The 12716-nt window shown below is 33.0% G+C and overlaps 1 protein-coding gene across 1 annotated transcript in view; it reads left to right on the top strand.

The window, feature by feature from the left end:
* The window catches only part of Myo10A (unconventional myosin 10A), a 207813-nt gene that overhangs the window by 112209 nt on the left and 82888 nt on the right, over nt 1-12716 (top strand). The window contains exons 7-19 of the mRNA XM_090384060.1: nt 247-321; nt 1504-1704; nt 2036-2099; nt 3500-3613; nt 3701-3862; nt 4060-4176; nt 4532-4590; nt 4986-5109; nt 6116-6343; nt 6695-6898; nt 7118-7275; nt 7403-7573; nt 11221-11338. Coding sequence (XP_090240186.1) covers nt 247-321; nt 1504-1704; nt 2036-2099; nt 3500-3613; nt 3701-3862; nt 4060-4176; nt 4532-4590; nt 4986-5109; nt 6116-6343; nt 6695-6898; nt 7118-7275; nt 7403-7573; nt 11221-11338 — 1795 coding nt within the window. The remainder of the gene's footprint in view (nt 1-246; nt 322-1503; nt 1705-2035; nt 2100-3499; nt 3614-3700; nt 3863-4059; nt 4177-4531; nt 4591-4985; nt 5110-6115; nt 6344-6694; nt 6899-7117; nt 7276-7402; nt 7574-11220; nt 11339-12716) is intronic.

The raw sequence follows: 12716 nt of genomic DNA, 5'->3' as shown, positions 1-12716 counted from the left end.
TTGTTAATAATGTTTGCCTATAAAACAAACCGAACTCTTGTTATAAAAAGAATTCTTCAAATGATAACCAGCAAAGTTCAATCCCTAAAATAATGATAATTCTAAAAAAAAACTTATTTAGAAAATTATTTCTAAGATAAGAATTTCCGCCTAAAATTTTAAACATTAAAATTTCGTTTTAAACTTAAATATTTAGCCATTAAGGTTTACATAAGAAAAACATAAAATATAAGATTTATCTTGCAGACACCTTTTCGCCATTGGAAGTGCTGCCTATGGAAAAATGAGCAAAGATAATGAAAACCAAGTAGTGGTTATCAGGTGAGTTATAGTTAAATTGTACCACCCAAATAAAGGAAAACGTTTTAAACCATTATATGAATAAATTAGGTACTATTAAAGTTTGATGACAGCCAAAGTATAAATTTTGTACTTGATTGTTAGTGTAAGTTTGATAATTTCTTATTCTCTCTTCTAAAGAATTTCTTTTACTATTCATTTTCTTCAACTCCACCTACAAGCAAATCGATTGCTGACTACCCTTTTTACATCAAGAGTTTATCGAAGCTTGCTGCAACCTATACTTCACTTCACTCCACTCCACTCATGCCAATGCCAACGTTCGATCCCCATAATCTGAAGCAATTTTGGTCACAACCTCTTTAAAGCCTTCAATTTCGCTTTGATTGCTGCAAGAGACCCTCGAAATGGCAAACCAGTCTGTCAATTTAGATATTTTTACCGCGCATGAGCAGTTTCTTCTTTACTGACTCAGTGCTGTTCACAATCCTTTACCAAGATCAATCAGTGAACTCGCGGTGCCACAAAAGCATGAACCGAAAAATGATTAGATAAGTTTCCTGTAATTGCTAACTCCACACTCCGAATTTTTCTTCACCATTGCTGAATCATACTTATGATATTCAAGAATGTTTGCCTTTGTTTTATTGAGGTTAATTTCCAAATCTACTTTACGAATTTTTTTTTAATGTTAATTATCATTAGAGATAACAGAGGCCACGAAACTAATTGTCTGTCGCAGTATCAAAAACATAAGTAAAGGAAAAGCAAACTATTAATGAGCTACAAGTTAAATGTTTATCTAAAAAAATTCTCTATTTAAACGTATTTATTCCAGGATAAATTTCCATAATGAGTTTCCTGCAATGAATCACGTGATATTTGAAAACTGTCTTTGAATTTCTAGTATAGCTATTGTTAATTTAGTTTTAAGGCGCACGATTTGATCAGGAAGATAACAAATTTGACTTCTTTCATGAATATATCATAGGATTTTATTAAACTTTTTTTAAAAAAATAATTCCAAATGTATTTTTCCAACACGCATAATGAATTTTTTTTCTCTTACGAGACTATATAAATAATTAACGGTGTTTTTGAATTAAGTACTTAACTGAGTGCGTTATTCCTGTTTTTAACTTGAACAGATTTTTCTGTATGCTACAATTTTTATAAAACTATTTGTGTGATGTCTTCATCTAGCGGTGAAAGTGGTGCAGGAAAAACAGAAAGCACAAAGTTAATTATGCAATACCTCGCAGCTGTAAACAAGTCACCTAGCAACCTCATCACGGAGCAAATTCTCGAGGCCAATCCATTACTGGAATCGTTTGGTAACGCCAAAACAGTGAGGAATGATAATTCCAGTCGATTTGGCAAATACATGGAGGTACATTTTAAAGAGTAAGTTCAAATTATATTTATTTAAAATATAAATCATTGTAACAAACTTAATACATTAAATATTTTTAAATTACTCAAATTTAATTCATATAATCGAAATCAATTTATAAATTATTAATCTTAAATAAGCCATTTTCCATCTACGAGGATCATGATATGATATATTACCGGTAGATGGCGCCACTATGAAAGTGGCTTGAAGAAGTGGAAGTTCAATTGTTGTATTTTGTATTACTATTATCTACACAAATATGAACTTGACATTTTAATAAATTTAAAAAAAAAAACAGTATTTTTCTAGTAATGTGTTCCAACTTTTAAATTCTTCTAGAGGGGTTATTACGGGAGCCAGAACAACAGAATATCTCTTGGAGAAGTCCAGAATTGTCACACAGGTAAGCACTTAAACGTTTGAGATTTTGCTTACCTGACGTTAAAACAACATTTTTAACCGTAATAAATTTTCAGAAAGTGGTTAAAGGTTCAATATATCATAAATTATCTAAATATAATAATATAATAAAGACCTTCTCACCCTTAGGTGCACCTTCCGAATAGCGAATAGGTCCCCCTCTTTAGTCCTCAGAATACCCTGGAGTGGATGGCTCAACGAGGCATCGAAAGCATGCCATAGGAGTATTGATCCATGTTGACTCAATTGATTCATTCCCGCACTTGTTGAAAATTGGATGTTGGGGAATCTCTAATCCGAAGAGCCTTTCCAGCTCTTCCCACACTGTATTCAATCAGATTGAGACTGGGTTGGGAAGCCACCTCAGTAGGCTGAATTCAGTCTTCCGAGATTCGGAAGACCAAACGTTTTTCCAACCGTCTACTCTTTGTGCTTGAGCCCACTGTAATCGTATAGTCAGTTCTTTCAAAAAAAAAAAAAAAAAAAAACAAACTGGAACCGGTTTGACCATCTGCTGTGATACCCCATCAGTGAGGTACAACGAGTTGTGCATTTTGAAATTCCGCTACTGTACTGAATTGTTTGAATGACTTTAACCTTTCTGATAACCCTGAAGAAAACTTGTCAGCATCGATTAGCTGTTTCTGACCACAGGATCAGATGTTATTCGGTTGTTGGAGCAATCTTGACACAGTCCTGAGTGAAAATCACCCACGACTCTGTCTCGGAAGCTGCAAATCCCACCTGGATTGCAGATACCAAGTTACTCAAATCGGCTTCTGACGCCAACTACCAGGCTACATTCAAAGTCGCTTAAGTTTTGCTCATTCTCAGCATAATTGCCCACATTTTTTAAAAATTTATTTCACACTGGGTCAAATATCACTCCGCCTCAGAGGGGTACACTTTCATAAAATCATATGATATGGTTACTATACTTGGTCTACAGATTTCCTAGGACAAGAGGAAGTCGGGAAAAAACAGCATTAAATTTACCATACATTCAAAGATCAACGTGATATTTAACAGAATTTAAGACATTAGTTCCTGCTAGTGAACGGCTAAAACTAAAGCAGAGTAGATAAATTTTGTCCCCTCCACAAAGGAGCTATAAATCAAATTTTAGTGCATTCTTGGGTACATCCGGTACATACATCTCTACGTATCTGCCCACCTGCTTTTTATCGCATAGTACGAATATGCGATGCTGTTAGTGAAGGAGCGCAATTGAGTCAACATGGAGATTAAAGTGTACTCAATGTATTTACTGTCATATTTTTGGATGACACGTACCTCCCTCATTCTTTCCAACGACTATTCTTAATTAGATTAATTGAAATTCATCATCAATAACCAGCTTATGAAAGCAAAGTATTTTTTCAGGCAGCAGATGAAAGGAATTACCACGTTTTTTACGAACTTCTAACTGGACTGTCCGACACGGAGAAAGAGAAATACGGAGTTCAATCGGCGGACAATTACTTCTATTTAAACCAGGTAAGGAGAACTTTGAAAAACAGTACGATTATGTTCTTAAACTCAAGTAGAAAGCGCCGTGCTATAAGAAATGTTATTTCTTAACAGGGTGGGACCTACAAAATCCAATCAAAAGACGACGCTGAAGATTTCCGAGCGCTTTTAGCTGCCATGCAAGTATTGAGTTTTACGTGCGATGAACAAGATACAATATTTAGGATTCTGGCTTCTGTCCTCCATTTAGGAAATATATATTTCCATAGGAAACAGGTAGGAGATTGTCCAATATTGTTTGTGAATTTGACCTATTTCTGTTCTTCAGCTTTTAAATTTATTTTCTACCCATTAATATCTCTGTTATACAGTATATTTCTATTTTATTTTGCAATACCTTCTTTATTCTGTTTCGGACTTATTTGAAAACTTATTTGTTTTCACCATGCCTTCATTTTTTTTTTCTTTTTCAGTTAAAACATGGTCAAGAAGGTGTTGAAATCGGCAGTGATGCTGAAATAAGGTGGGCATCCCACCTTTTACAGCTCTCGGCAGAAGGCATCCATCGCGCTCTTACAACTAGAACAACAGTAAGTAATGGAATAACTACACTGCAAAATTTAAGATTGCAAAAATAAACTTTAACAAAATTAATGCGATATACTCTCGCTAGATGGCGCAGCTGTCGTGCAGGAAATCACATTGTGTTTAACAATTTAATACGAATTTCAGTTTTATGATACTCGTACAGTTGCATAATGAAAATAAAGATAAGTACATTCGTGAATAATTTATAAATGTATTTTAGCATTATGGTGCATATACACATTCGTATTTTCGTAGAAAAAAAAAACTTCTTCTCTGATCCCACACCTAGAAGGTAGGAATAGAATTTTTTTATTTAAAGAATGGTCACAGTATTAATAAATATTGTTTATTTAACAGGAAACAAGGAATGAACGTGTAGTGACGCCCTTGAATATTGATCAAGCATTAGATGCAAGGTTTGTATCTATCTCTTTCATCATATCTAACATTAAAGTATGTAAAAAACTTTATTTTTGACTACTTCGGTCTTATACAGTTCGTTCATAGTTTGAAAGTGAAACAAAAATATAATAATAAAGTAAATTAATGTTGCTCTATAAAATACGAATAAAAGATGGCTGCGAACGAAATTGGATTGGTTATTAAATTTTAAAATAAGAAAAATCTTTCACGATTATTTTAATTATATTACCTTAATTTTTAATTTTAGTTCTGACTAATTAATTAATAATATTTGTTACGCCTTCATCACAAATGAATATAGAAAATTTAAATATTTTTAAATTGTGCAATTGCTTCAACGTTATATACTATTATTAAATTGTTTTTTTTTTTTTTTTTTTTTTTTTAGAGATGCCATAGCCAAGGTTCTTTATTCAAGTCTATTTTCCTGGCTAGTCCAACGAATCAACAATATTGTTTTCAAAGGTGCTAAAAAGACTTCAATTGCAATTTTAGACATATTTGGGTTCGAGGTACGATTTTTTATTTTATTCTTTCTTTCCAAAAAAAAAAAAAAAGTTGACCAAATAAGTACGCTCTCATTTTTACTTAATATAAATTAGATTTCACTAGATGGCAGCACTGTTCTCATAATATCACAGTATGGTACAGTGGTGCGCCTCATTTTAAACAAGACTGCCCCCAATTATGTACCATTTATCCCCACTTCCTTTCTTGCAATTCACTTTCATTATATGTAAGATGAAGGAGAAAATTTCAATGTATTTGTGTATTATATACACAAATGCATAGAAAAATACAAAATATAAAAAAAAATACTAAATAATCAAATATAATAATTTCAAAAGCAGGTTAATGTCCTTTAAAACACTCGCGATAACTTTAGGATTTATCAATGATCACAATGCCAAGAAAATCCTTCAATTTGAAGCCTGTAGATGGCGGTTGGCATTGTAACTTTGGAAGCAAAAGCAGGTTAAAAACTGCCTTCGTTAACATGAAAAATAAAGTATTTTTCTTTTGTAACTATTTATTACTGTAATATTGTAAAAGTTAACCTTTTTTTTTTTTTTTATTTAAGTAACACTCATTACTTAATCATATCAATAATATATTAACCGTACGAACTGAAATAATCAATTTGTGGTTAGGAATAATATATTGTTTCATTACTACTAACGAGTGTTGGGTTTTTCCCATGAGTCATTTTGAATTTTTTCGCTCGCACAGCATACATATCGACCCGTGAACACACACTTGTATAGACATAATATTCTGCTCCAAAAACACTAAAAAATCCTTTAAAAATAATAAAAGTATTCAGACTAATTTTCAGTTTCTGTTCCATCTAAATGTTATAATTTTCTCGCAATAAGTAAACTTTTCATAGTAATGTAGCTTAATTAATTTAATAAATGTATTTTGCAACCATTTTAATGACTTCAAATTTTTTAATAAATACTTGGCTTTAGGAGAATTTAATTCTATAAAAAGTGTGTATTACCTTGAACATTTTAGGATTTCAAGGAAAACAGCTTTGAACAACTGTGCATCAACTACGCGAATGAAACACTTCAGTTCTATTTCAATAAACATATATTCAAACTAGAACAGCAGGAGTACGCACGTGAGAGGATAGAATGGCAGCTCATTACCTACCAAGATAACCAGCCAGTTCTTCATCTCATTGCCAAGAAGCCAGTCGGTATACTATCGCTGTTGGATGATGAAAGCAATTTCCCAAAGGTAAGAAATATTTGAATTTCATTAATGTTATTTAACTAAATGTATCTTAAATATTTGAATTTATTAAATTAATCTAATAACCTTGCTTTTATTTCATTCAAATATATCGTGTTTTGTTAATACTAAAAGTATTAATAATAATAATTAATATATTTATGATTAATCATAAAAGCAAGTTAATTTATAAATATAACGAGAGGAAAAATTTGGAATACAATTTACCTATTTACATCAATCCCGGAGGAAAAAGAGTGTAGGAATAAGATTTTTTTTAACGAGAATTAGAACAAATCCGCAATCCTAATTATGACCTCCAGCGACAAAAGTAACCGGCTGTCTTTACAATTTCAGGCTACTGACCTATCGTTTCTGGAGAAGTGCCATTACAACCATGCTCTCAATGAACTGTACAGTAGACCCCGGATGTCTTCTATGGAATTCGGTATCAAACATTACGCCGGCCAAGTCTGGTACTCCGTCGATGGTTTCCTTGATAAAAACAGGGACACCCTTCGAGCTGATGTGGTCGACCTTCTAATATCCAGCAAACTTCCTGTAAGTTAGGCCGCAGTCAAGACCTATTTAATACAGATATTCTCATTTAAGTGAAACCGCTGTAAAACTGAAGTTTTAACATTATTGGAATGAATAAATGAATATCAAATTTCAATATTAACTTCCCAGGCCATTATCATAGTCTTTATAACATGGCTTCCTACATAAAAGGTTTATACATACGTGAAAAATTAAAGTGTAAAAATTAACTCATTACAGATGATTTCTAAGATATTTCAAGAACGTCGAGATTCAACAGAAGCTGCCAAAACCATTAACAAAAGTAACGGAAGGTTTGTGACCATGAAACCACGGACTCCAACCGTTGCTGCTCGCTTTCACGACTCTCTCCAAAGTCTGGTTGACACCATGGCAAAGTAAGTGCTGTTAAATTAAGGTTGCTTTTTACTGTTTTCTACGGCTTAATCGAAAGACTGTCAGCAAATGCAAAAATTGTTTTCTATTTCAAAATGTATGCATGACCGAAATGATAATTTTTTCCAGGTGCAATCCTTGGTTTGTTCGTTGTATTAAGCCTAACAGTGAAAAAGCACCCATGAAATTCGACATGCTTATAGTACTGGAGCAACTTCGTTATACGGGAATGATGGAGACCATTCGCATTAGGAAAGTAGGGTACCCAATTAGGATGAAATTTCCACAGTTCGCAGAAAGGTAAATGTAATAATTTTTTTTTTTTTTTTTAAGTACAGTAAACATTGACTGGAGATATTGTTTAGATTAAAGTGGATATTAACATCATACAATTAGAACAATCAAGAACACATCACACAGCCTTATTTGGAAACGTATTTTTCTTCTATTAATTATTTATTTTTAGTTTTTGCTCAATGTTAGTGACCCAGCCACCGGTGATATACCGAGAAATATGCGATTCTTATTAACTTATAAAGTAGACAAAAAAAAGAAAAAGATATTCAATTATTCATCAAGAAATGCGATAGTTATAGCCTTCGTATTTTGATATGACCGCTGTCTTACTAGTAGTTTTTAAATACGTTAGAGATATTTACATTATATAAATTGTTTAATATTTTTAAGCATTCCCCCTTTTAAATAACCTTTTCTAAACCGCGAGGTACAAAAGAATTTTATTTGAAGCATAGTATAGTATCGTAGGCAAATCCTCCTTTTATCTAACTTAATTATTATTTTACTTAGTAACTGTTTTATTCTAGAAGCAGGTTGAGAAACCTTAAGGATTTAAGAGCGTGAACTACAATAAAAAGGTCACTATGGAGAAAGATTAAAATAATAATACAATATGCTCTGTACTCATAGAAGTGAGGTCTGAAAACAACCAAAATCAGTTTGAACTTTAGTGCTGGCCTGATAACTGTTCGAATTGCTGATTAAATTATGCTGATATTTCAAGCATGCTAGTAAAATAGATGCTAGTAAAATAAGTTAGGAAACCTGATACCAGAGATCAGGTTAGATTGTAATGGGAACAGTAACTTCTATTTAAGTAGAATTTAAAATAATCAATACTGAAAATCCTAAAACATTTATTGAACTGCATGTACATTAGAATAAGAATTATAATCAAACATTGAAGACCGGTGAGTCTTACAGAAGTTGTTTAACTCCTCCCACCAGACCTCTGTATGAACTGGAAACTGTCAAAAGATGCATAAATTAGTGTAAAAATATTTTTACACTATTTTTAAACGTAACCATTTAATTTAAAAGATGCTAGTAAAATTTGAAGAGGATGTAAAATTAAATATTTTGTCTCTGGATTTTTATAGTATTCTGTTATTTTGAAAAAAGATTCTAGATTTGAACTAAACAAGTAATCCGCTCAGTGATGATTATTCAAGTATTATATAATGGTAGCATAGTTTTCAGATCACAGTACGTCAAAATTATATATTGAATAGGAAAGTCCCAGATATGCGATGACTGGCAAAGATTGCCTAAAGATAAGGAACAAACTAATTACGTTGGCATTTTTCATTAGAAAAAAATAATAATACGAATGAATGGCAATCAGGAAAGATAAGTTCAAACATTCGATTGAACCAGACACGTTTTGGCAGAAAAGTCGAATTATTTAAACAAAATATTCGCCTGCATTCATTCTCAAACGCAATTGGCTGGATAAGCACTGGAACTTAGATTGTTTATAGCCGTGCTACTTTAAAGAAAACGGATGATAGAACACACACATAGGTGCGTGTTTATATGGGAACTATTTTATCTTGATTGACAGCACCGTTCTGTTTGGGCAAGCGAAAAACTACCATATTGACAATGTAACTATAGCAACAAAATAACTATGGCTGGCAAATTCCTAAAGTGGCATAAAAGCTGCATTCAAATGGTTAAAAATATTTAAGAAATAAATAATTAAACTGCATATACTGTATAAAGTAAAATGAACTGACGTTTATTTGTTATTATCATTGCACAGAAAAGAAATTAAAACTGAATACGTACCAATATTTGGCGTTTTTATTCACACAGTATATCTTTGACTTCTAGGGTAAACTGCAGTATGGTTTTTCAATTGCGTTTTGCGCCATCTACATTACATTGACATTTCTTTGGAAATACATGCATTTCCTAAGTTTAGTTAGATCTTCTGGTGGCTTTGTAGTGCGCCTTAGAAATTTTTATCAGGTGTTATTTGTCCAATTGGATATAGCGGGACACATCTTTCTCCATCTTTTAGAATTAAGAAAATATGGAGATAGTTTGGGATAGACTTCATTAGTTCAAGAATCTTGGTAGCGAAAAGAGATTTTTGGGAAGAGAGAGAGAGAAAGAGAAGGTGTAATGAATGCGTATGAGTGTTTTAAAGGCACATTACATAGCCAGCTGCATTCTTGGAAGAAGATCCGTTAATTACCTTCTAAGCGTGATCCTGGTAAAATGAATGGATGTTAGGGGATCTACAAGCTGCATCAAAATTCCAAAGTCACTGATTAATGTTGAAAGATGGTCGTAGCGTTAATTTTGTTGGTGAATATATCCTTCGACAAGAGATGTTTTTTATATGTATCCATTAGTCAATTTGATAGCTTTTGGTCCGTTACGTATTTTTCTGATGGAAACAAAAGATGCATAGTGTGCATCTTTTCTAATGTCCGGATGCCCTTGGATAAAAAATTTGTGCATAGTGTGCATCTCTTCTAATGTCCGGATGCCCTTGGATAAAAAAATTTGTTAGAAATATAGCCAACTTGTATTAACATACATGCATAAACAATTAGGTTCTTAATTTATATCTAAATATCCTTTATTTTTGAAAACCGCCAAAGTCGAAAGGAAAATTTTGCTTTTGTCAACAAGTGTATCGTGCCCAAGCAATATACACTTAATTGTGAGGTGAAATTTTGAAAAAATGAAAGACCAGATTAACACTTAGGTTAGAAGAAAACCCAGTGAGGAATTGGGCGTTGTTAAATTAACTATAAAACGAGTTTACGAAATCGAATTTTTAGTGACAACTGAAGCATATCAAATGAACTTATTGGTTCCATTTATATGCTAACAGAAAAAAAAACCTTCTGAATTTAAAATGAATCGTGCGCAGTCGAGGTACTATCACAAGACTTGGGAAAGCGAATAAAGTGGAAGCCTTCTAAAACAGTCAGAGGTTAGCGGTGGTTTTACCAAGAAGAAAAATAATCTATAATAAATAACAAGATAAGGAATACTTGCAGTCGACGCTTTTAAGGCTTCTCTCCTTCGCTTGCGAAAGAACCTAGGGTACATGGAGGTTTTGTCATCTGCGGATCATACAAAAACTCTCGGTCACATCAACCCTTTCGCAGGTGCAGCCATGCAAAGACGCAAGCCTGCCACGAGACGATGACGCTCATTTTTTTTTTTTAAACTCTTCTACGGTGGGAATTGGACCATGTACGAACACTTCATTCTCGAAGACTTCCGTTTTAATAATTAGTGCGGAGAAGTTACGGCACAAACTGTCGGCACTTATCGGCAAGGCACAAGCGGAATACTGTGCTTGGTTCTAAGCCAGGTGTCCACTTTAAAGTATGCTTTTGATAAATACGTGCATAGATGTGATTAAATTGTCTCCAGTTATGATGTAGCGCGGATTTTGTTCTCGACAGTTATCAGTGGATTAATAGCATCTGACACTGAGGAAGAGCACAATGTGACCTCAAGACTTAAAAAGAAAAACAGTCGGTAAGTTTATACGTGCATGGGCAGCTGTAGTGTCATTAGACTTTCAGAAATGTGCAATTTTTAATCTTTCCCAGTAATAATGAATTTTTTTTTCTGGAGATACAATTGAACGTTAGTTATTGATGGCTTCTGTGTTACAGATTTCGATGTATCGTACCTGGTAAATTGCCGAAGGGAGCACCGTCCAAAGAAGTATGTAGGGTCATATTAGACAAAATACCCGGATCTCGTGATCAGTTCCAACTAGGAAGTTCAAAGGTAAAAAATATTCTTATTCCTTTTGGTATTTTTTTTTTTAAATACTTAAGGAAAATACCTAAATTTAATAGTACACAATTGGCGTTTGTTTTTTAGGATAACTAAAAGTTGCAAATTCTGAAAGGATCGACCAAGGATTCTAATTTGGATTTAATAACGTAGTAATGGAACAAAAATATTTTTACCCACTATTATTATTATCATTATTAAACGTTTACTTTTGCAGGATTTTGAGATATTGTAGGTAAGTTTCTAAAAGATTTTAAATCTTTTAAAAGCTTATTTGCTTAAGCCATCCGATACGAACTGAATCTATACTGAAGGTTCATCCTATCAGATCCTTCAAGATTTTGCTTAATTTTAAGAATAAAATTTTCTGCTAATTGAATAAGGGAAATCCTTCCGCACCCATTCCTTAGTGGTGAGCGCTAGTTAGATTCCTTATTCGATACTAAAGTATCACATAGTGTACTCTTCAGTGTATAATAAAGAATTTATTTTATGTGTATTGCTCAGAAATAATTTGGTTCGATTCTGTTACTGTGCTGATTGGCACTTAATACACACGTTTTTAAAAATAAAATAACTTTTTTTTTGCTATTTTTCATATTAGACGGAGCCGAACCTCTATCCTGTAAACATTTCTCGCTATCTAGCAATCCAAAACCAGGCGACCCGACCCTAATATCGAATTTCTTTTATAAATATGTAAGTCTAATTATGCATGATCATGCATAAGCAGAAAGCTCTTGGGGCCCAAAAGTGACATTAAATTGACTATTTAAAATGAAGCACCAGGAAGGATGGAAGCCAGCCAGTCGGACAGAAGATCGGTTTCACCAAACAGATTCATCATACTTTTTGCTTGACAGAATTCATATAAAAACCTAAAATTATTGTTCATTATTGTTATCTGGTATTTTTAGCTCGTTGCAATAGAGTAACACCCTTTCAGCAAAAACTTGGCCCCACTGCAGTAGAAGTCTTGGTATGTTTTAGCAATATACAGAATAGTGCAATATACCCTTGTTCACAATGATCCATGGTTTTTGCCTCACTTGGCAAAAGTAAAGCACTTATTCTGGAGTAGAAACCATTTCATGAATCAGTGGAGGTCAGTAGTATTTGTTAAGGAGTTCTGATATTATCTGATTTTGATATGTGACATGACTCTCCTCGTGTTTTGCTTTAATGAAGAAAACTGGACTTTTTCTAAAATACTGGATGGAACACTTATTCTGGGAACACTATGAATCTCCTGACTAAATAATGTAGTCAGGAGATTCATAGCAGACCAGAAATTCATGTTCACTGATCTGTACTCAAACTAAGTTCCAAAATTTCAACCAATTTAGGCACAAGCAAGCCACTTCTTTTA

This window comes from Mastigoproctus giganteus, chromosome 10 (assembly GCF_048544385.1).
Source record: "Mastigoproctus giganteus isolate SK-2022 chromosome 10, ASM4854438v1, whole genome shotgun sequence".
NCBI lineage: Eukaryota > Metazoa > Arthropoda > Arachnida > Uropygi > Thelyphonidae > Mastigoproctus > Mastigoproctus giganteus.
Note: the sequence above shows the minus strand (reverse complement) of the source record. Positions and strands in the feature narration are given on the sequence as shown.